General features: G+C 44.5%; 1 protein-coding gene across 2 annotated transcripts in view; it reads left to right on the forward strand.

Annotated features, from left to right (window-relative positions):
- Nucleotides 1–25,524, forward strand: part of sacs (sacsin molecular chaperone) — a 46,539-nt gene extending 21,015 nt beyond the window's left edge. For both annotated transcript variants that reach the window (XM_035386620.1, XM_035386621.1), the window contains 5 exons: nt 1,007–1,118; nt 1,843–1,989; nt 2,267–3,755; nt 4,119–4,210; nt 11,863–25,524. In XM_035386620.1, coding sequence (XP_035242511.1) covers nt 1,007–1,118; nt 1,843–1,989; nt 2,267–3,755; nt 4,119–4,210; nt 11,863–23,420 — 13,398 coding nt within the window. In that variant the 3' untranslated portion in view covers nt 23,421–25,524. The remainder of the gene's footprint in view (nt 1–1,006; nt 1,119–1,842; nt 1,990–2,266; nt 3,756–4,118; nt 4,211–11,862) is intronic.
- The last annotated feature ends 249 nt before the right edge of the window (nt 25,525–25,773 follow it).

The following is a 25,773-nucleotide window of genomic DNA, read 5'->3' on the forward strand; positions in this document are numbered from 1 at the left end:
ACATAGAGGACTGACTATAACTGCCTCTATACACCTCAATGCTGGGGACTGACTGTTACTGCCTCTATATACCTCAACATAGAGGACTGACTATAACTGCCTCTATACACCTCAATGCTGGGGACTGACTGTTACTGCCTCTATATACCTCAACATAGAGGACTGACTATAACTGCCTCTATACACCTCAATGCTGGGGACTGACTGTTACTGCCTCTATATACCTCAACATAGAGGACTGACTATAACTGCCTCTATACACCTCAATGCTGGGGACTGACTGTTACTGCCTCTATATACCTCAACATAGAGGACTGACTATAACTGCCTCTATACACCTCAATGCTGGGGACTGACTGTTACTGCCTCTATATACCTCAACATAGAGGACTGACTATAACTGCCTCTATATACCTCAACATAGGGGACTGACTATAACTGCCTCTATACACCTCAATGCTGGGGACTGACTATAACTGCCTCTATATACCTCAACATAGGGGACTGACTATAACTGCCTCTATACACCTCAACATAGGGGACTGACTATAACTGCCTCTATACACCTCAATGCTGGGGACTGACTATAACTGCCTCTACATACCTCAATGCTGGGGACTGACTATAACTGCCTCTATATACCTCAACGCTGGGGACTGAATATATAGCTTAGTATAGGTGATTGAATATTACTGCACATAATAGTATGATCTCAGTCACATAAGAAGGTGGTACAGTACATGTCTATGCTATACCGATGTATATGGCTTAGGTGTGTCTTAACTACTGTGAGCAAGCATTATATTGTATTATTGGCAGTTTGCGGATGGTCTTATCCACAGCAGGCAAGTTCATGTCCAGTAGCTGTGCAGTAGTTGATCAGACTAACATTTAGCATTGTCAAAAAAAGTATACTGCTGTACTATTTTTATGACAACAATAAATTAAAAGGTTACAGCATTCAGTTAAGGATCATGTGTACAGCAACTCAATTGTTGTCACCCAGGAACTGATCCAGAATGCAGAAGATGCAGGTGCCACGGAGGTCAAGTTTATGTACGATGAGACTGAGTACGGTCAGGAGTCACTTTGGTCAAACAACATGGGCCAGTATCAAGGTAGGTGAAGTGGAACTGAGGTTATGTGACCTGTGTATTTTACATCACTGCGTATACAGCCTGCGTATACAGTCTGTGTGTACAGTCTGTGTTTACAGTCTGTGCGTACAGTGTGTGTACAGTCTGTGTATACGGTCTGCATATACAGTGTGTCACATTGTTTCCGTTTTTGTGTTAAATGTGTGTACGCTCCCTCCAGTTTGTGGACTAAATTGCCTGAAATCTTGTGTGTACTGTCCGTGTGGTGTCCAGAAAAATGTGTTTTGGAAAATACAATTTTATCATATGATTTAAAAGTATTCATTAGTAATAACGAGGCATAAATTGAAATATATTTGTAAGTATTGCATGGTGTTCGTTTTATAGTATTACTGACCATTGTCTTGCAAGGATTTTATTTCAGGTTGGCTGCTGTTTCTAATGCAAACTCGCTGACTCCCATTGATTTTTCATTAAAAAATATTTTAATTACTTGGTGCCAATAAAGCCCTGACATGACTTTTTTTAAATGGATGACTTCATTAGCAAATGGTTTAGTGAATTTACTTAATGCAACTCCCATGATTGAATCCAGAATCTGCAAGGTTTAGGATGAGCCCCTTTGATTGGATCTCGCAGTACTAGCCAAATCTACAAAGAGAAATTATTTTGTTCTTAGTGTAATTCATTGAGAACGGTGATTAATTTGTTTGTTAAAATCTTTTTCTGCCAATTCTTCTCCCAGGAGCGGCACTGTATGTGTATAATAATGCTGTGTTTTCGACGGAAGACTGGAATGGCATTCAGGAAATTGCTAGAAGTAGAAAGAGAGATGACCCCCTGAAAGTTGGACGATTTGGAATTGGATTCAACTCGGTGTATCACATAACAGGTGAGAATATGCTTGTGTGAACTGCTCATTGGTGCGTTATGGACCTGTACCTTAATATGCCTACTCAGTCAAAACTTAATCACAGCCAAAAGTCAGTTATCATTTGTGCTAAACTTGTTATGAATGTATTTATTGATTTGACATTCTTAACTTTCTGGGAATTAAGAAACATATATATTCTGGTTATTTGCTGAATCACATTGGTGACTGGATAAAAACTCCTGCTGTGTTTGTGTTGAAAGTGCCTGAGTTGGCTCTTGTGGTCTTGTTTCTGTAGACGTCCCCAGCATTTTCAGTGGTGATCAAATTGGCATGCTGGACCCTCACCAGACTTTGTTCGGGACCCACGAGTCAGGACAGTGCTGGAACCTCAGGTCAGACATCAAGGAGATAACGGAGCACACGGACCAGTTTGCCCCGTACGTCGGCCTGTTCGGCAGCTCGGAGCAAACCTTCAAGGACGGCAGCTTCCCTGGCACCCTGTTCCGATTCCCCCTGCGCGTCAAGCCCTCCCAGCTCAGCCCCAACATCTACAACAAGGAGAAGGTCCTGGAGCTTTTCGAGTCCTTCAAGGTCGATGCCGACACGGTGCTGCTCTTTCTCAAGAACGTGCAAGCGGTCTCGCTGCACGTGCGCGAGTCGGACGGCACCGAGCGGACGCTCTTCCGGGTGACGGCTGCTGAGGATCCCGACCGGAAGCAGGAGAGGCCCGGGTCGCTGAAGACCCTGGGTTTGGCCATCGACAGCTACAGCAACGGCGTTCCGAGTGGAGGCGACGGAGTCACCTGCGCCACCTACCAGATGAACATCGAGACCCAGGACGAGGCGGCCAAGGAGACGCAGCGGACGGCCTGGCTGGTGTGCAACTCGGTCGGGGGTCGCGGCGTGTGCGCCGAGCTGGACGCGCTGGCCGACGACCTCAAGTTCATCCCTGCCATCGGGATCGCCCTGCCGCTGACCCCGGCTAATGAGGAAGCGGGGGCCGGCGCGGAATTCCAGGGACGGGCCTTCTGCTTCCTTCCGCTGCCCCCGGGGGAGGAGAGCGCCACGGGCCTACCGGTGCACGTCAGCGGATTTTTCGGCCTCACCGACAACAGGAGGAGCATCAAGTGGAGGGAGGTGGACCAGTGGCGGGACCCGGCCGCGCTCTGGAATGAGCTGCTGGTGGTGACCGTCATCCCCCAGGCCTACTTCACCCTGGTGTCTGAGGTGGTCAAGCGAATCCAGACCAAGGAGGACCAGGACTTCCCCCTCCCTCCCCTTGGGGCGTACGCCGCTTGGCCGGATCCCAGGCGGGTGCGCTCGCACTGGCGGCCCATCCTGGAGCCCCTCTTCCAGGACTTGCTCCAGCAGCGGGTGGTCTACTCTCTGACTGGGAGCTGGATCGCGGCGCACGAGGCCGTCTTCTCGGAGTTGGACGAAGGCGATGCTGGCACCCAGGCGGTGATCGGGTACCTGCAGGCTGCGGGGATGCAGGTGGCCAAGGTGCCAGCGGCCGTGGACGCGGTGCTGACTGCCTACACCCCCTCGTCGGGGGCGGTCGCAAAGGTGACCCCGGCTCTGGTGAGGCAGGTGCTGAGGAAGACCCGACACAAGGGGTCCTCGCAGGAGAAACTGCTCCTGCTGGAGTTCGTCCTTGGAGATGCCTGCTACGGCGAACTCATCGGACTGGAGCTCCTCCCTCTGCAGAATGAGACGTTTGTCACCTTCTCTTCCTCTGTGAATGAAAAGGATGCTGTCTACATCGCCTCAGAGGAGTACCCAAGGTATGGCAGCTAAATCCAAAAGAGTACTGGAATCAAATTAAAGCTGACAGTCTGTACTTTAATGTCATATTCATTTTTTTATTTCAAATTAAATGTGCTGGAATACAGACCCAAAACATCCAAAGATTTGTCACTGTCCAAATATTTGCAGACCGCATTCTATATAATGTAAGTAACTGTAGCGAATCAGTCACTACTGTTTTATGGTACAGTGAGACTAGTTTTTTCATCTGTTAAAGGATATTGGCTGTTAACCTGAAAAATACACAATACTGGAAACAAGCCAAAAGAAATGCGAATGGAGGGATGTTTGTTAAAGGATCAGAAGATTCATCGTAAAGAAAATCTGTTGTTTCCCTCTAGGTCTCTTTACCCTGGCCTGGAGGGAAGATTTGTCCTGGACAGCATAAAACCGACAGTCATGAACCGCCTGAAGGAAGCAGCCAAAAGCAGAGGTAAATCTCACTGAATACCCTTTGGGCAGCAGTTACTGCCATTCTGTACCATTCCAATATGAGGTTTATCACAGGAGACCCAGAGTGTGCTCATATTTACACAGGTTTCAGCAGGTTTCTATGCCGTGTTTGTGAGTAGGGGTTTAGGGTTAGATTGGTATAGCACAGTGAGGAACAGCATCTCTCTCCTCTGTCTGTCTGTGTTACTCTGTGTGCTCCCCTGGGAGGACAGACCTGCTACTCTGCCGATAGATTGTTTATGACTGCTGCATGTATGGTGTGTGTGTCTGTGTGTTTGTGTGTGTGTGCATGTGTGCGTGCGTGCGTGTGTGTGTATATGTGTGTGTGCATGTGTGAGTGAGTGTGTGTGCATATGTGAGTGTGTGTGTGCGCGTGCGTGCATGTGTGTGTGTGTGTGTGCATATGTGAAGAAGGGTGTCCAGGCACATGGGGAAGATCAGTCACATACTAACATTCTTGTTTCCAGCATTCAAACTCCAGACACATCCTAACCTTTCTCCCACATGGAGACACGGAGACCAGTGCCAGGGCAGAAATATGCTGAATGAACAGATCAGTCAGTGAAACCCCCTGACTGGCATTCAGACTCCTAGAAACATGAAACACGGACTCCTCTCCTGCACCCTCCTTATCTCTGGACGTCCCCGCTCAGCCGCCCGTCAGCTCCAGAGCGGGCTCGTCGTCAGAGCGCTAACTAATTTGGGCGTAATTTGGCCGGGACAGCCTGTCCCCTCCCCGTTATTTATTCTGGGCCTGGAATTGCGTGTGAATTGGCTTTTGGGCTCAGCTGTAGCAAACAATAGCGCTGACTCATCTTGGAGGCTTGTGTGGTCCGCACAGAGAAGGCTACCGCTCGATAAACCGCCGGTACAATTAGATCCTGCTCGTTCTAATATCATTCGCTTCTAGAGGCAACTGCAGGTCGCGATTTCCAGGGTGAAAATGGAACACAACACAACAAAGGTTCCTTTTCTCTCCCTGTTAGTCTTCTACGAATTTGTTGATAAGATTAGTTGAATTTGGTTGATTTGGGCCAACCAGAACAGTGTTCGTTGTCCTTTGGGGGAATGACAAATGAGTCATGTTGGGCATGCATACTTTCCTTCCAATTTTTTGGGAAAAATGTAGTTAAATGTACCTTGCAGCGATAACGCGTAATAAAAAATTTATGGAACTTTAATTATGACAGTTTAAAAAAGCCATTTCAGTTCACTGCATTTCCTGAACTGACTGAACTAAGATGGAATTGACTGCACCCCTGATTGTAGCAACACTTAGATGAAATAGTTTTACCCGTCCTTTTTGACCGCACTTCTGGGAACCACAGTTCCTAATTATATATCAGTAGGCTGTGCGTCAGATTCCTAGTACTATTAGCAGGTTGTGGATAGGCAGGGGAATGTGACGAGCTTTGTCCAGATTTGAAAGTGGCTGCTGAGCGGGAGGCATTGCTATGTGGCATCATGTCACTAGCCTAGTTCTTTCTCTGATATTTTTTGTATCGCATTGATTTTAATTAAAAAGATTCAAGATTCTGAAATTTGAACGATGGGATAGTTAAATCAACAGCAAGCTCTAGGAATAACTGATCAGTAGGTCTTCAGTGTCAGTTCCTGTTCGAGCTTTAGGCAGTCAGGGTGCTGTGTCTATAAGGTCACAGGAGATTTGATACACAAAACATGCCACCCCAGAAGTGGGAGAGCAGACAGGCCAGAATCACCCCTGTGTACTAACGTTTTCCCTTTTGCTAACCCGGCTATTCTCCTGCTACACTTCGCGGTTTCGCCTGTCCTGCAGTCCCTCTCATCTGTGTACGCACTGACCTCTTGGCCTTTCTCCTATCTGTACCCTAATTTATACTTTCGATTTCGACACCTTCAGCAAATGTCGCATGGTGTTTTGCCGTTTATACTTTTGCCTGTGGGGAGGGTTCTGTTGTCCCAACGGTAACGAGACACCAAACTCCTGACCGTTTGGTTGCATTTGTAAACTGTCCAATCACACTGTGTGACAAAGTATGTTTTATAGGTGCACGACATTGAAAAAGAGTTGTGCAACTCTTCCTTCAGTTGAAAATGTGTCATTTTATTGTATAAATTGGGGTTAAGTTGTGTTTCATGACCAGGCTTGTGTTGGAGCACCTCACACTTGCACAGCAAGATTGCATGGGTCTGGAGTTCTTATATGATGCATAAAATCAACAACCAAAACCACCGCTTCCTGTCTTTCACCTTATCAGCCACCCGACACTTCCGCTCGTACGCTGCAGATTTCAAAGCCCGTGCCCATGGCTGGGGTGGTCAGTCGAGTGACATCATCAGATCTGTTGCTACCAGATTCAATTGGAACCACTTTTACGCTTCCCCCACCCCAGCTGCCACTCGCATAACTCTCCTGTGACATCACCACCCTCAAAAACGCCCCGCTCCCACCACCGCTGATTGGAGAGCATCTAAATTTGGTTCTTGGCTGATTTTTCCCAGTGCTGTCTAACGTTCCATGTGACCATATGTTCAGCACCGCGGGACTGTGTTGATTCTTTCCTGCATGTGCCCAGCTCCTCTCTGGTGTCCTGTAATGACCTTTGTCCGTCCACACTCTCCTGTTGGTATTCCCTGCTTTTTATTCTCATCACTAGATGCATCACTAATCTCCAGCTACACAGACCATGCTTCTTTACTTCGTCAACTTCTTTGGTCTTCATCTGGGCAGTGAACAGGAGTCCATATGAATCTTGTGGCATACTGTGAGCTTCAGTAGTCTGTAACAGGAGTCCATATGAATCTTGTGGCATACTGTGAGCTTCAGTAGTCTGTAACAGGGGTCCATATGAATCTTGTGGTGTACTGTGAGCTTCAGTAGTCTGTAACAGGGGTCCATATGAATCTTGTGGTGTACTGTGGGCTTCAGTAGTCTGTAACAGGAGTCCATATGAATCTTGTGGTGTACTGTGGGCTTCAGTAGTTGGTAACTGGAGTTCGTATGAATCCTGTGGTGTACTGTGGGCTTCAGAAGTCATGTGCGTTTCCTGCCGTTTATAATTTTTGGGACTGCTGGTATTTATAGAAAACGGGAAGAAGAGGAAGTAGCCTTCTTCTGACAATTTAATGCTAATTCTGCCTGGTGTGTAATGTGACAGTTGCTTTTAAAGCACTTAAAAAGTCACAGCACATACAGAACACAGGTGTGCTCAGGTGCATGTGCATCACTTGCCCTTTGAACACCTTTCGTTTATTCCCTCTGCTGCTTATTTTCTAGTGCCATATTTATTTCTGTCACAGACCTGCGTTGACCCATGCGATGTCCTCGTTTGTCTGCCCAGCCTTCTCTGTTCCTCATTTGTCAGGCTTGTTCCCTCTGTGCTGTTATTTAATCTCTGCTGGAGTGATACTACTGGCTCTGCTGTTTCAGCCCTTCTGGTTCATCGGATCTGTGTAGCAGCGAGCAGTGACTATCAGCTGTACATCAATATCAGCTGTACCTCAATATCAGCTGTACCTCAATATCAGCTGTACCTCAATATCAGCTGTACATCAATATTAGCTGTACCTCAATATCAGCTGCTCAGTATGAGTGGGTTTTATGGTGTACAGGGATGTTCTTACAGAAGTTATATTATTTTAAAAAGTATCCTTTACTGAAAATTCCCAACAATTAAAATTACCCTCCCCGTTGCTCTAGTAGCAATATAATTGTCTGTCATACCACTTTACTACTGTAAAGCCTTTACAGTAGAGAGGCACTGTTTGTCAGTCATGCTGTGAAAGTACGCTACATGGGTATCGCCAGATGTCGAGCCTGCTGTGCTCCTGCCTCAGGACGCTAGCTGTTTGGGGCGCTAGCCCCTGTGACTCTGCGCAGTGTTACTGCAGCTTTGTCACGGACCTGCGGCTGCGTTTCTGTAAAGGGAGCTCAGACACCGTACCTGAGCCACCATACCTGAGATGCCATACCTGAGACACCCCCCCCCCCCCCGCTGTCTGAAACCCCTGCCCCTGTCTGCACTGTCTTGCTCCAGCATGTAGGCAGGCATAGCATATACTATATGCAAATGTATCCTACAGCCTGGAGGGCAAGCAGCGCAATGTTACAGTATTCTGATGTGCTAGAGAGTAAAAATGTACTTTTATTTCAGAGTTCATTCATATACAGCTCCTCAGAAATGCAGTGTATAGAGAGGTATGTTGGGAGTGAATGCAGAGAATACATTTCAATTTTGAAACAAAAACATTTTTCACAAGGATATAGACCCTGATACCATACGCTTATTTTGTGCTTTGTGATATATACATTTTTCATAAGCCATCTCTTTGCCTGGCGAATTGACAAAACTGAATGGATGAAGAACACCAGGACAAAACCGATTACATTTATTTAAATAAAAAGGTTTCATAATTAAAAAAAATTGTTATTATTCTATTTTAAATCTATATTCAGTATTGACCCAATCTATGTTTCATAGTTTCACTTACCTTAAATAAACCTTAAAGATATCATTTATTTTGATAAGGTTTTTCACCTTGATGTTGCAACTGATGTGTATATGCATTCAATTTCAGTACAGCAGTACTTGTGGGGCTGCTCAGGTAAGCGTTTGGAATGGTTTTATGAAGCCTTGTGTGTGTTACTTTGATTAACCCAATCTAAGAAAATGCACAGTGTTCACATGAATCTACGACTTCTGTTTGCCAGGACCTTGTAGAGCTAACTGATATAACCCAGAGTACACAAAGACACAAAAGAGCTAAATTTACTGCATACCCTAAACGGAAAGTTCCTTTTTCGGGATTTTGTACAATCTCGGTTTTAGTGTATGTGTCCCTGTTGGTCCAGACAGTTTTTTGTGTGCTCTGAAATGTGTTAGACACATTGGCAGGTTTCTGCCATCCTGCTGGCTTCACCCTCACGGGTGTGGGGCCAGTCAGGGGTTTGGGGCCTAATGAAAGAAAATAACATTCAAGTAAAATTATAAAGCAACTAAAACAGAAATATAATGAAGCCCAGAATGTGAACTATACCTTTTAAACAGCTCTTGTACCAATGTATTTAAACCCAGTAAAAACCATTGCTATACTATGTATTTAGTGAGAAAGTGATATGGACATCCAATATTTCAAGAGAGAGAGATTTTAATCCTTTACTAAAAGGGCTCCACACTGGATTCTAAAACCACTACCTGGTCAGAAACAAGGACAGCATATTGTCAGAACAGTTTAAACCACAAGGCCCAAAGTGTATGGGCCTGGTGATTTCCATTATAATGACTGTTTGACTGACCACATGCTTTTTAATGTTTCTGGAACCCCTGATATTTTACATCATACTTTCAGATTGAAATGTAAGAAAAGGATTAGGGCTAAAATTATTTGCTCAAAACAAGCCTGGGAACATAAATTTGTTTGAATACATAATTTATACTTTTTACTAATCTTAATGTTTAAAGCATCTTCTCCTGCTTGTTTTTTCAGCCCACCTCCACCCCCATATACAGAGACAGAAGCAAAATAATTTAATGTAATTACATTGTTATGTGATTCATTTTGTCAGTCAGAACAAGTTTAACTCCCACTATAATGTAATTTTGACATTTTCCACATGCTTTGTGTCCGACAATTCGTTGTCAGCCGTCATTGTAAACAACATTTTAAGAGCAATTCAAGTGAAAAAGGGCATGTATGATTTATTAATTTTGGTCTGGTTTGCAGTGCCGTGGTTTGCTGTATTTTGTGAGGTGCCAAGTATTAACACGTCTTGCAAAAAAAAAAGCAAAATCTGACCTTATGATGTGCCCCTGTGAATATAGAAAATGAATTTGCTTGTTCGCGAGATTGGCTAATGCATGTGGCGCATTGTCTACACACATTTAGAATATTTAATGAATGTTTTGATCATTTTGTGTTGCTGTTGTTCCACGTGAAACAGATCAGCGTTAAGCTGTGATATGACTGCTGAGCGGTTTAATCATTGCGATCCCAGTAGTTGCCCCTAGTAGTACCTACATTGTAGAGGCATATGTGCCTCAATAGATATCAATATTAGCAAAATATATGGAACGAAATAATAATAAATAAAACACAGCATATTAAAAAGCCAAATGTACTACTGACTGTGCGTTGGTGAAACTGATACACAAATTATTCCAGTTTGATCAGTCACAATTTCAAGAACTAATATGTTTCAGTGGTCTTGTTTTGTTACAGGACTACTCTGAATTAAATTTATTTGTAGGAATTGTCCTATAATTTGTAAATTTCCAAAGGTAGCCTATATCTCAGAACAAAATATAAGCTCTTGGTATGTTCTCAGTGTAATGAATCATCAGTTCTTTGGAGTAATTTCACAATAGTAAATGCATAAAAAGGATTTTTTTAAATTCCTAGAATATTTTGGAACCAACATGTGAGACTGCATCAGGCGTTTGATATTTTGATCCACACATAACTGAAGTTTTTAATGATTCGTCATTTTCCTTGAATCAGTTGAAACGTGCATGACTGACAGGAATTATCCTTGAGCTACAGAATAAAGCTAATATATTTTAATTAAATGCCCAGAGGGGACAAAATACTGTCGCTGAAGGTGTGAGTGTAGAGCTGTGTCAGTTTTGGCTTGATCCAACCTGTGCTCCCAGTCATGACTCAGATGCAGGTGCAGGATACCAAATGAGGTTAACTGCGTTCTGTGGGTTCATTGGAAGGGGAAGTTGGTGTCCTCTTGATGATGTGATGATGATTCACATGGGCGTTGGCTTGGTGATTCAGAGGGGAAAGCTGACCTCGTAAAGAAGCAAAAATGTGTTGTGCTATCGTCCTTGAAAACGGCTGTAGTGTGTAGGGCTCCTGATTCGCTTAATCAGTTAAAGTGTCCAAGCCCAGGCTGAGCCCTATAACCTAGGTACTGCTCGATTGAGGGAGATGTCATTAACCAGTTGTGACTAGGAGTCCTCAATGTTGGACACAGTTGGCTTCATCCAACTCAGATAAGGGGGCTTAAATTAGCTGTGACTTCTTAGGTTACATACAGTATTGGTAAGCACCCCTACATATTGGTAACATATTAATCATCATAGAGAGAGGCACCTTATCTCGGTTACTGCTCTTCTGTGGTTAGCTATAATGGTTGTTGTGTGAAAGGCAGTGATAAACACAAGGGTGGATGCATCAGAGAAATACCTGCACTTAAACTGCAGTGCCCCCTGCAGGTGGTATATCAGTAATGTAAGAGCATATAGCACAATTGGTGACATTGTACAGTAAATAGTAACACAGGCAAAATTTTAATGTCTGGCTTATATTCATTTTATAAATGGCTTTCTGCAACCTACCTGTTTTATTAAGTAACTTTCTGGTCATCTGCAAAAAACACACATTCATTGTTGTTTTTTGGGGTAGAATGTAATGTCTCAATGGTGTGTGGGCCCTGTGATGTACTGGCAAACTGTCCAGGGTGTATTCCTGCCTCACACCCAATGCATACTGGGATAGGCTCCAGCACCTTCTGCGACCCTGACCAGGAATAAGCGGGTATAGAAAATGGATGGATGTAATGTTTCTGTTTAGGGAATATAAAAATGAGATTAAAAAACTTACCAAAAATATATGTTTTAGTATTTCTCTCATTTTTATCCACAGGGAGACCGTGCACCCAGGTACAAGAGCTTACGCCCGAGAGATCAGCTCGTCTCATTAAGGAGATCCTCAGCACGGCTTGGCCTAACAGAGATATTGCAGTTCAGTGGAACCCAGGAAACTGGGAGAAAAAACATCCCTCCGTCCCTTGGCTGAAGATGGTGTGGAAGCACCTCTACATAAATTTTGCTGATGACCTCAGCATCTTCGAAGACATGCCTTTGATCCCAAATGTGCCACTTCATGACGACATGGACTCTCTGGAGCTCCTGCGTCTCAGAACTCCATCTCCCATCATCCTGATAGATGAGGAAGAGGCCCCACTCCCGGAAAGCCTTCCAGAGATCATGAAGAACCTTGGAGCACTTGTCATAAAGAAGCTTGACTCCTGCTTGCAGCATCCGCTCCTCAAAAACTACATACATCCATCATCTCCCAGCACACTGTTGCACATCATGGACAGGTACCCTTCCCAGAGGGTGGTCAGCCAGGTTTCAGCCTTGTCTGGCAAACAGAAAGTTGTGCTGAAAGGGTTCCTCGCTTGCTTATCAGATGTTACAGAGAAAGAGAAAAATATCCTCCAGGAACTTCCCATCTTTGAGAAAATAGGCCCATGCACAGAGAAAGGTATGCCAGTGTTCATCCCACTGAAAGGGGCCAAAGCTTTACACCATAGTGCTAAGCTTCCATTAGATATCAGGCTATCCGCCAGTATCATTGACTGCAGTGATGAGGCCACCATCAAGCTGATTAAAATGCTGAATGTTCAACAGACGAAGAGCTCTGATTGTCTAAGGTTGATTGTTCAGGATATGGAGAAGAACTTCTATGCCAAAGATGAAGTTACTAAAATCATGCTCTGGGTACTAGAGCATTTGTCCTTCCTAAAGAATGAAAATCCCTCTGTGATTAAATGGCTGTCATCTCCAAAGTTCATTCCGGCCTCTTCCGGAAAGTGTGTTGCTGCCACCGATCTTTTTGATCCGGAACTGGAGATTTTACAGAACCTCTTCTATATGGAAGAGAAGACCAGGTTTCCTCCGAGCACATACACTTCATCGCCTGACATTCTTCACTCTCTTCGACAGCTGGGATTGAAGTGTGAGGTGCAGCTCACTGAAAAGGACGTGCTTCAAGTTGCGCGGAAAATTGAGGATTTGCAAGGCAACAGCAAGCCTGACTGGGAAGCCTTGCTGAAGAAATCTAAAACACTGCTTACAATTCTGAACAAACAAACTAAACTGGTAAAATCTTCTGAAGTTCAGTCTGCCTTACAGAAATTAAAATGGGTGCCAGTCTGCAAGGAAAGGCCACTGAATTACCCACAGTCCCTTGCCTGGATGGGAGACTCTTTCAATATCAGCTCATTTTCTGAAATGTGTGACATATCTCATGCAGTGCTAGTAGGATCCTCAGTCGCCCTTGTGGAACGCACATCTGCTGGAATGAAAAAAGCCCTGAAGTTATCGATTGAGCCCCAGGTGGATCAAGTTCTGCAGCACTTAAAGGCTGTCAATGACTGGCACAGATCCCAGGCTTTTACCACAGAAGACTGGTACCAGTTCCAGCAAATTCTCACTGAAATTTATGACTTCATGCAAGCACATCTAGAAGGAGCAAGAGAAGCAATGAAGTCACTGCCCTTTGATTGGGTCTGGACTGGCAAAACATTCTCCTCTCCTGGTCAGACTGTTTTAAAACCCATCCCTGACCTGGATCTCCAACCTTACTTGTACTCTTTGCCAAAAACCATAGCTAAATTTCACAAGCTATTTCAGTTCTGTGGCTCGGTGGAAGAGGTCCTCCCTAGTCATGTTTTTGAGGTGGTTAACACTGTAAAAGAGAGGACTGAGGAAGAACTGACAATGGAGGAAAGCAAACACAATCTCCTCCTTCTAATCAACATTTTAAGGTGGTTGTACAACAGCCAAATTTCAGTTGATCACAACATGCATGTTCCAATCCTTTGCTACAAGGATCCAAACAAACTGGCAATGAGACCTATTCATGAATGCACGTACTGTGACATCAAAGTGGATGATTTGAATGACCTGCTTGATGATGTTTCAGAACCCATCATTCTAGTTCATGATGACATCCCAATGAAGACTGCAGAATGGCTGAAAGTTCCATGTCTCAGCACAAGACTGATCAACCCAGAGAACCTTGGTTTTGAGCAGTCAGGCCAGAGAGAGCCACTGACCGTGAGAATCAAGAACATTTTAGAGGAGTATCCATCTGTGTCTGACATCTTTAAGGAGCTCCTACAGAATGCTGATGATGCCAGTGCCACAGAATGTAGCTTCTTGATTGACATGCGGAAAAACATGGAAATTCGAGAGAACCTGTTGGACCCTGGCATGGTCATTTGCCATGGACCTTCCCTCTGGTCCTTCAACAACTCAGTTTTCTCTGATACTGACTTCCTGAACATAACCAGGTTGGGGGGGTCACTGAAGAGATGTGAAGCAGACAAAGTAGGAAAATTTGGCCTGGGTTTCAATTCAGTTTATCATGTGACTGACATACCAATTATAATGAGCAGAGAGTTCATGATTATGTTTGACCCCAACATCAACCACATCAGCAAGCACATCAGAGACAGATCAAACCCCGGCATTAAAATCAATTGGAGCAAGCAGCAGAAACGGTTGAGAAAGTTTCCCAATCAATTCAAACCCTTCATTAATGTTTTCAACTGCCAGCTACCTCTTACGCAGGAGTCCCCATACAAATACAACGGGACCCTCTTTCGCCTGCCCTTCAGGACTGAGCAGGAGGCATCAGTAAGCGAGATTAGCACCATCTACTACAACACCACGGACATCTACTCACTTGTTGATGAATTCAGCATCTGTGGCCACAGGCTCATTCTGTTTACACAACATGTAGGTTCGATGGTGCTGAAGTACCTGAAGTATGAGGAGCCAAACCCTTCAGCCTCGCAAGATGTCATCACCATAAACAAGAGTGTCTGGTCCTCCAAGGCAGCATATGGACCCCTGAGCATCCTAAAGGCAGCCGCAAAAGTTATGAAGAAGGTGGCAAATACTAACAGAGTGCCTGCTGATGTCCCCAAGTCTGGCTGCATCATAAGGATTGTGGTGGAAGAGTTCCATAATGTGTTCAAACGCATTGTGGATCTCCAGTCCCCTCTATTCAGAGGCTCAGATGATGACCCATCCTCCTACTTTGAGATGGCTGCCAAAGGGGGACAGACTAAAAGGCTCACAGATGAGATGCCCCAGAAGGCTGTGGATCTCACTAACTGGCTCATCTGCTCATGCATGGATGTGCACGAAGCCCTTAAATTCTCCCTCAGCGAGAGTGGGAGAAGGCTTGGGTTGGTTCCATGTGGAGGCGTAGCTGTGCTGCTCTCAGAGGGAGAAAATCGCACATGGACTGTGAAGACAAACCCAACTCCAATTGGAGAAGTGTTCTGCTATTTGCCTCTCAGGATCAAAACGGGACTGCCTGTCCACATCAATGGCTGTTTTGCTGTGACATCTAATCGCAAAGAGATCTGGAAGACTGACACAAAAGGGAACTGGAACTCAGTCTTCATGAGACATGTGATTGTCCAGGCCTACCTAGCAGCTCTCAGTATGCTTCGTAATATGGCAGAAAGTGGAGAACTGCTCGACTACAGCTACTATGCAGCATGGCCTGATCCTGGTGTTGTTCATGATGACTTTACACTGATCAGCCAAGGGGTCTACCAAGAGATAGCCAAAAGGGGTGACAGTGACATTGCAAAAGTGTTTTCTGATGGCACCACCTGGGTGTCGATCAAGCACGTGCGCTTCCTGGATGATTCCTTGTTATGCAGGTCTGACATTGGTCCTCCTGCTTTCAAGATATTCCTGAAATACCTCAAAAAGACTGGCTCCCAAGATCTCTGTGCTGTTGAACTGCCAGACTGGGTCAAGGAGGGTTTTGATGATGCTGGATGCAAAGACAAGCTTATGGAGAACACACTGACAGAAAAGCCGTTCTTCTCTGATGTCTTTTTCCCCCACATCCAGGATATAGATAAAGACCTAAGAGACCCTCTGATGCACTATGTGCTCAATGAGAAGTTGGAGCAGTTTGCAGCTATCCTTAAAGTGACACCGTGCATTCCATGCTCCAATCAGACCCACCAGCTCTTTGTTCCTTCACGCCTTATTCATCCAGAAGGAAGAGTAGCTAAGTTGTACAGCACTGAAGATGGCCGCTTCCCAGAGGGAACTACAAGGGACTACCTTAACCCAGTATGCCTGGTTAAGTTGGTTCAGCTGGGAATGGTGAAGGATGATCTCTCTTGGGAGGACCTGATCGAACGGGCCGAATCTGTGCTGAAGCTGAATGAAACCGATCACACAGCAGCGTGTCTCCGGAGCAGCATTCTGCTGAGCCTTATTGATGAGAAACTGAAAATAATAGACCCAAAAACAAGCGAGTACCAAGAAAAGCTTCAAAACATATGCTTTCTCCCATTTCTGACAAAGCCAGCTGGATTCTCATTGCCATGGTATGGGAATAAATTCCCCCCCTCCACCATGTTTGCTGCCACAGATCTTTACACTACTGACCACCAGGACACAGTATGCTTGATGAAACCCATACTTAATGAGAACTCACCATCTTTCAAAGGATGTGGTATGATCACCTTGGCTGTGAAGGACTTTCTGGGGTTAATCAAAAAGCCAACAGTAGAACTAGTTGTCAGCCAGCTCAAGGAACTGTCTAAGTCATTTGATGGAGTTACCTTGTATCAAGAAAATATAACTAATGCCTGTTACAAATACTTGCATGAGGAAATGCTGCAGGATGACGCAGCAAAGGAGCAAATTACGGAAGACCTCAAAACGTTCTGTTCCATTCTTGTTGAGAACACTTACGTTAGTCCATCAAAAGTTGCCTTTTACCTGAACTTTGACTCAGCGCCATACCTGTACCAGCTCCCCAACAAGTACAGGAACAGTTGCCGTGAACTCTTCGAACATGTGGGAGTTCAGTCAAGCTTTACTGTGGATAATTTTTCCGGGGTTCTCGAAATGGTGAAAAAAGAATGTGGACGAAAACCACTGCCCGAGGACAACTTTCAGCTCTGCCGCAGAATCATCAGTGAGGGCATATGGAGTTTGATTAGAGACAAAAACCAAGAATTCTGTCAAAGTAATTATGGAGAGATACTCTTGCCTGACACCCATCTTACATTGCAGCCATCAAAATCTCTGTGCTACAATGACTGCCCTTGGATCAAGGTTAGAGACACAACAGTGAAGTACTGCCATGCTGACATTCCAAGAGAAGTAGCAGTTAAATTAGGAGCTGTGCCTAAGCGTCACAAAGCATTGGAGAGGTACGCCTCGAACATATGCTTCACCACTCTGGGTAGTGAATTTGGCCAGAAAGAAAAACTCACAAGCAGAATTAAAAGCATTCTCAATGCTTACCCATCTGAAAAGGAAATGCTGAAAGAGCTCCTGCAAAATGCAGATGATGCCAAAGCCACTGAAATCTACTTTGTAGCTGATTCAAGGTGCCACCCCATGGACAGAATCTTTGATGACAAATGGATGCCCATGCAGGGGCCGTCGCTCTGTGTGTACAATAATCAGCCCTTCACAGAAGACGATGTGCGAGGCATCCAGAACCTGGGACGAGGGACGAAGGAGGCAAACCCAGGTAAAACGGGACAGTATGGAATTGGGTTTAACTCAGTCTATCACATAACTGACTGTCCCTCTTTCATTTCCAACAATGACATTCTATGCATCTTTGACCCTCATGCACGTTACGCCCCAGGGGCCACATCCATGAGTCCAGGGAGAATGTTTAGAGATTTGGACTCTGACTTCAGGACACAGTTTTCAGACGTCTTGAACCTATACCTGGGGTCTCACTTCAAACTTGAGCGCTCCACAATGTTTCGCTTTCCCCTGCGCACTGTAGAAATGGCCAAAATTTCAGAAATAAGCTCAGTTCCAGCCTCAGACAGGATGGTGCAGAATCTCCTTGACAAGCTGAAGGCCGATGGAGCAGAGCTCCTCATGTTTCTGAATCACATGGAGAAGATTTCCATCTGTGAAATAGACAGTGACACAGGAAATCTGAAGGTGCTTTATTCTGTGACTGCTAAAATCACGGACGGTGACCGCCTGAAACGCAAACAGTTTCACGCCTCTGTGGTTGACAGTGTAACAAAAAAGAAGCAGCTGACCCAAATCCCTGTCCAACAGATAACCTACACTATGGACATAGAAGACTCAGAGGGTAATTTAGCAACGTGGCTAGTGTGCAACAGGTCTGGCTTTTCCAACATTGAGAGAGTCTCAAAGAGCGTCATCTCTGCACATAAGAATGAAGACATAACCCTGTTTCCACGTGGGGGCGTGGCAGCGTGCATCAGTCATAATTATAAAAAACCCCACCGAGCTTTCTGCTTTTTGCCCCTTTCCTTGGAGACTGGTCTTCCATTTCATGTAAATGGTCATTTCGCCTTAGATTCTGCCAGGAGAAATCTCTGGAGGGATGACAACGGAGTTGGAGTGAGGAGTGACTGGAACAACAACCTGATGACAGCTTTGATAGCACCAGCTTACGTTGAACTGTTGATTCAGCTAAAAAGGCGTTACTTTCCAGGACCTGATCCGACTATGACTGTGCTGCAGGGAACACCAATCCATGTTGTGAAAGACACATTGAAGAAATTCCTCTCTTTCTTCCCAGTGAACAGACTTGACATTCAGCCAGACTGGTACTGTCTCGTCAAAGCAGTGTACAACTGTATTCATTCTGACCTGAAGCGTCTACTGCCAGTCGTCAGGGCCCCTCACCTTGACAACACAGATATGCACTCTGCAATATACATCTCCTGGGTGAACACATCCACTGCGAGTAAAAGTCGTGCTTTCTTTGACAACCTCCTTCAGGATGAACTGCAGCACCTGAAAAATACAGAGTACAACATTACCACACGTAAAACGGTTGCTGAAAACGTGTACAGACTGAAGGCCTTGCTCCTGGAAGTGGGCTTCAACTTGGTCCACAGCTGCGATGAGACAGCCAGCCTCTACTTCTGCTTGGAGGATTCTGGGATCCCAGTGAGCTATGTGACACCAGAGGATATTCGAAACTTTCTTCTTACGTTCTCAGCCCCAGATTCAAGCTGCCAAGTTGGAAAACTGCCCTGTCGCCTACAGCAGTCAAATTTCAAGCTGTTCCACAGCCTCAAACTACTGGTTGACTACTGCTTCAAGGACATTGAAGAAGATGAGATCACAATAGAGGGGTTGCCATTGTTAATAACAATGGACAACATTCTCCAAGTGTTTGATTCTAATCGGCCAAAGTTTCTGACTCAGCATCATGACCTAATCTCCTCCAGAAAAGAACTGTTCATGAACACACTATATACGAGATACAGCAGTGTTCTCATGAAATCTGGTGTGGCAAAGGTCTTCGACATCAGCAGTTTTGGGGACCTGCTAAGTTCAGTACTGCCTAGAGAATACCGCACAAGAACCTTTGTGAAGTGGAAAGACAACTATGCCAGTGAGTCTTGGCTAAAAAATGTGTGGCACTTCATCAGTGAGAACACATGCATCAAAGAAGACCAGACAGACATTAAGCCAAATTTTGAGACAATCCTGGACATTCTGAAGGACTGGGCTTTGCTGCCAGGAATAAAATTCATGGTCTCAAGCAGCAAGTTAGTTGTACCAGAGCATGATGTTTTGTTACCGCTAAGCCTGATATACGCTGCCATTTTTCCAAATGGTCAGAATGACAAGGTATTTCACACACTCATGAAAGGGGGGTGCATTCAACTCGCAGTAAACAAAATCTGCTCCAAGGAGAATCCTGTCGTTCCTTTCCTTGCCCAACACACTGCAAACATAGAGAATCCCTCAAGCATCCTGAAAGCTGTAGAGTTCATGATTCAGACTTCAGCCTTTAAGACCGCAGGCTTGACTGACAAGGACTTTGAAGCACTGCTGTTGTACTTCAATTGCAATTTGATCAGCCTGTCCCCAGAGGATGTGCAGAGTTTGAAGTTGCTGCCTTGTTACAAGGCTGTCAGTGGCCGATACATCAGCATTTCAAGCTTTGGATCCTGCTATATTCTGACAAAGAGTATCCCTTCGACAGATATGGATAAATGGGCCCACACAACATCCTCAACTTTCCTGGTTGATAATCCACAGTTGAAAGAGCTCTACAGTTTCCTTGGGTGCTCCCCCATTGACGACCTGGAAGTCTATCTAAAGCATCTCTTGCCTAAGTTTGACAGCCTGTCTTATGATGCCAAAATTGAACACCTCATTTATCTGAAGGAGCGACTGTTGAATATGGAGGAGCCATGTTCAATGAAGGATCAACTCTATGAGAAATTGGAGAGCCTCCCCTTTATCTATGATTCCACCAACAGGCTGAAGCCTGCCAAAACATTTTTTGATCAGACGGTGAAGGTCTTTGATGTGATGTTGCCAGTAAAATCTTTCATACCCAATGAGTTCTTCAAGAAAGTGGAGCAAGCATCTAAGCCCAAAAATGGAACCACTTTCCTCGCCTCATGGATTATTTTCCTGAGGAACATTGGGCTGAAGTATGTTGTGTCTCAGCAGCAGGTTCTGCAGTTTGCAAAAGAAATCAGCATCAAAGCCCAGACAGAGAGCTGGTCTAAAGAAAAAGCACAGGTCATTGTGGATGTTCTGCTCAACCACATCTTTAATGAGAGGACGGATCTCTTTGTGGGCACCTTCCTCAAAGAGCTTTCAATGATACCCTTCCTATGCCCAGAACGTGCTCCTGCTGATCTCATCCGGCTTCATGCTCAATACCAAGAAATGGTTGGCACTCTTCCACTGATTCGCTTCAATGGATCTCAGGTAAACCCAAAATTCAAGCAAACCGATATCATCCAGTTGCTTTGGACATCTTGCCCTATCTTGCCAGAAAAAGCCACCCCAGCAGGCATAAAAGACCAGGAAGGGAGTACTGTTTCCAGCCAAGAGCAACTAGATCAAGTTTTGACCATGTTAAATGTCAACCTGGATCCACCACTGGACAAAGTAATAAACAACTGCAAGAATATCTGCAACCTGTCCAACCTTGATGATGACATGGTGAAAACGCGAAACAAAGTCCTGCGATGTGCCTATGAGTTTCTTAATGCCGATAAGGGGGATTTCCGCTACCAGCTGAAAGGGATTTCCTTTGTTATGGTTGAAGAGGGCTGGAAGCTTCTGAAACCTGAGGAAGTAGTCATAAATCTAGATAACGAAGCTGATTTTAAACCATACCTGTACAAACTTCCTCTAGAGCTAGGCACGTTTCATCAGCTGTTCAAACTTCTGGGAACAGAAGATATTGTATCAACGAAACAATATGTAGAGGTACTCTGCCGGATTTATAGAAGTTCAGAGGGAAAGCAGCTTGATCCAAATGAAATGAGGACAGTGAAGAGGGCTGTGTCTGGACTTTTCAAAAGTCTTCAGAATGATCCAGTGCAGATTCGAAAAGACTTAGAAAACCTCAGAGATTTGACTTTTTACCTGCCAAGTCACGATGGAAGACTGGCTAAATCAAACACCTTAGTGTTTGATGATGCTCCCCACTACAAGAGCAGAATCCAGGGTAACTTTGGGGTTCAAATGCTCGTGGACATGAGCCAGTGTTACCTTGGCAAGGACCATGCTTTCCACACAAAGATGATCATGCTGCTCCCTCAGAAGCTTCGGCCTCGACTCCTGAGTAGCATCCTTGAAGAGCAGCTTGACGAAGAGTCCCCCAAAATGTGCCAATTTGGGGCCCTTTGTTCTCTTCAGGGTCGTCTCCAGCTGCTTCTTTCATCAGAGCAGTTCATCACGGGTCTCATTCGCATTATGAAGCACGAGAATGACAACGCTTTCCTGGTGAATGAGGAAAAGGCAATACGCCTGTGCAAAGCCCTTTGTGAGGGCCTTAAAGTGTCCTGTTTTGAGAGGTTGCAGACAACACTGCGCGTGAAAGGTTGCAATCCAATCCCACACAGCAAGAGTGAGACTCTGGCCTTTCTGAAAAGGTATGGTAGTGCTGTCATCCACCTATACATCCAACACTCTGACAGTAAAGACATCAATTTCCTCCTAGCCCTTGCTATGACACTGAAATCGGCAACAGACAATTTGATTTCTGACACCTCCTACTTGATTGCCATGCTAGGATGTAATGACATCTACAGGATTACTGAGAAACTGGACAACCTGGGTGTCAAGTATGATTCCACAGAACCCTCAAAGCTTGAGCTTCCCCTTCCTGGAACACCAATACCTGCTGAAATTCACCACATACTCCTGATGGATCCCATGAATGTGTTTTACCCAGGAGAGTATGTAGGGTACCTTGTTGATTCTGAAGGAGGAGATATCTACGGTACCTACCAGCCAACGTACACATATGCCATCATTGTTCAAGAGGTAGAAAGAGAAGAGGAAGACAACCCAAGCTTCCTTGGAAAATGCTTCCAAATAGATATTGGATATAGCGAGTACAAAATTGTTAGTTCCCTTGATTTGTACAAATTCTCTAGGCAAGATGAAAGCACTAACATCCGAGACAGTGCCCCCTCCACACCAACAAGCCCCTCAGAATGTTCTTCTCCTGGGCCACGAATGGTTCCTCCTATATTTCCTGGCAAGGAGAACCACAGAGCTCCTCCCTCAAAGATATCTCCAAAAAAGATAAAGCCCAATGCATTGCCAGACATCTTGAAAGAAGTGACCTTAGTGATAGAACAAGCATGGAAGCTCGCAGAGTCTGAGAGAAAGAAGATTATACGGCGGCTGTACCTCAAGTGGCATCCAGACAAAAATTCAGAAAACCTGGAAATCGCCACAGAGGTCTTCAAGCATCTGCAGAATGAGATCAGCAGGATGGAAAAGCAGTCCCTAGCAGACCAGAGTGCAGACAGGGCGTCCAGGAGGCCCTTCTCCACTTCGTCCTCCCGCTTCCAGTCAGAGAAGTTTTCATTCCAGAGGTTCTACACATCGTGGAACCAGGAAGCTACAAGCCATAAGTCAGAGAAACAGCAGTTCAGAGAGCAGTACACAAGCTATGCAGGGTCATCGCATTCCAGCCGCTTCTTTGTGCCCCCGTCCTTCAAGTCCGTCGGCAATCCCGTGGAGGCACGGAGGTGGCTCAGACAGGCTAGGGCCAACTTCTCCGCTGCCAGGAATGACCTCCATAAAAATGCCAATGAGTGGGTGTGCTTCAAGTGCTACCTGGCCACCAAGCTGGCTCTGATAGGAGCCGACTATGCTGTCAAGGGGAAGTCGGACAAGGATGTGAAGCCCACAGCGCTGGCGCAGAAGGTGGAGGAGTACAGCACACTGCTGGCTGGGCTTGCTAAGGACGTGCACATCCTGGAGGGCTATGGCGTGGACAGCCTGAGGACTCGGTACCCTGACCTTTTGCCCTTCCCCCAAATTCCCAACGACAGGTACACATCCGAGGTGGCAATGAGAGTGATGGAATGCACAGCCCGGATCATCATTAAACTTGAGACTTTTGTTCAGCAGAAAGTACAGTGAACTCTTTGTTGTCTTAGTCCAGTTAAATAACGTTATGTGTTAGAACCTCCAGACATTAGAAAACCTAGCGGCTGTGTGCAATGTTGATCAATATATTATTGTGTTGAGGCGAAATTATGTATCCAGCTGGCAGCTTAGAAATGCAGTGTTGGTACACTTGAGCCCACACACAAGATTTCAAAATATGGCTGCTTTATATCCAAAAAGAAGCTCTCTGAACCTAACAATATACTGCTGATTTACCCTCTACAAAGACACAATTATCTGCATTGCTGTACATAAGATACCCCCAGCAATACTTTTTTTTTTAAACCAAAGTCCCATGATATTTATATCTGCTCTCTGGAAAATAAATATAAATAAGCTGCTTTTTTACTTTACCTTTTATAAAAGTGCATTTTCCTTTTCATAAACCAGATGTTAAGTGTATTTAGATTTCTTACCATCAAGAAACAAGACACCTGTCATTTTGAGGAAAAGCAAGTTTCATGTATTGGAACGTCAATGCAATATCTTCCAAGTGGCAAGACCTTAAAAGTGGACTAACAGAATAAATAGGAATCCTTGTTTATGTATTTTTAAGAGGTGCGTTCATATCAAATGTTTTTTTTTCTCCAATGATCTGCGCTACCTGTTGTAAATTATGTGTAACATATCTTTTTGTTTGTAAATCAATCAGATTGCCAATGGCCCTCTCTGACACACCTCTTGACTATTTTGCACTTGTGCGTGTGTCTCTCCCACAGCCTGGGAGAACCACAGTGTGAATTACAGCTCTGAATGTCACAAGACACCTTCTTGCTGTAGTACATTTGAATCTCATGTGTAGAAAATGTTTTTTTTTTTTGTTTTGTTTTGTTTAATCTTAAAAGCAAGAAAAATGTATGTATATCTTTGCTCTGTTCATTGTTGACCTCCTTTAGTGAGTAAAATGATTGTCTTTTTTTTGGAGCAGTTATTTGACACTATTATCCATGATATCTGTATTTTTATTTTTGAGTGCATTTGTGCCCTTTTTTTCGTTGCAATGAAACTTAAATCCTTTATCAGACCCAATGTGCCCAGATAGAAAATAGTAACAAAATGAATTCATTGGCTATAGCAGTCATACCCCTGGAGGGCTTGGGGTCTGCAGATCTTTTTATTTCCTTTTAATCTGCAGCCGATCCAGGCACTGGGAACATGATGTGCAGATTCCTTTGCCCATCAGTGACTTAAATGAGTCGCTTAAGGGCTGAAACGTCGAAAATCAGCACATTGAAGCCCTCCATGAACCTCAGTCTGAGATCTCTGGGCTAATGAATACAGTTCCATATTTTTAAGGTTAATTTAGGATCCGGCTGTCACCTCAGGCACTGTTAGTGGTCACCACAGAAACAAATCTGACATTACTGTGTTATGCAAAAGTTTGGGCACCCTTGGCACCCTGATTTTCTAAGTGAAAAGAAGTTAATTCATTTTGCAGAAACATATTTAAGTTTGTACCCTGCGGAGGTTAACTTCTTTTCACTTTGAGATTTAAAAAAAAAAAAACATAAAATTTGACTAGTAGGGCCCAAATATTTGCATAACGCTGTTTATCTGTGAATCTCAGCCTTTCCTTCCAAATGAATGCCAGTTTTTTCTCCTACTCCAGCCCCATTGCTGTGTCTCCATTGGTGTTCAGTTTTTAATGTTCTCTTCATTATTGAAGAACATAAGAACATTGCAGGTTACATGAGTTGCGTTCCTTTAAAAAAATGTCTATACTGCTGTATATTTTAGTACGGCATTCAGCTGGAACTATCCCAGCAAAGTGAAACGCTGGTGACTATGTGGGGGGTGGGGGGTGGGAGGGGGCAGATCATGCGCTTGTCTGTCTGTTAATGTGCATGTTTGACACGTCTTATTTTTACCAGCCATATTTCATGTTTTCAGTCCTGATTTATTCTTTGACACATCTGCAATGGCTTCATGGTTCACGGTGTAAGAGAGATGCTGGAGAGAGGCTGTCCATCTATCCATAGTGAAATGTGAACTCCCTGTATCCCATCCTGCTGATGTACACAGTGCCATAGTTGTAATAAATTCCCCCTGAAAAATAAAATATGGTTTTTTCACTGTCTGACTTACAGTATTTGCTCAATGATTCCAGGACATCACCAAATGAAAGACAAAGAAAACTAACAAAAAAAAGATTAAATGAGCAATCAAACTGAGTGACGATGGGTTTCCAATTGGCTCAATCCATAAATTGATCTGTCTCATATACATTGTCATCTCAGTATATCCCAAGACATATAAAAGACAGCTCTGTGTATGCAGTAAATTAGTATCAAAGAGATTTGAATACCGAATCTCTTTGTTAGTATTA

This window comes from Anguilla anguilla, chromosome 12 (assembly GCF_013347855.1).
Source record: "Anguilla anguilla isolate fAngAng1 chromosome 12, fAngAng1.pri, whole genome shotgun sequence".
In the NCBI taxonomy this organism is placed as follows: Eukaryota; Metazoa; Chordata; class Actinopteri; order Anguilliformes; family Anguillidae; genus Anguilla; species Anguilla anguilla.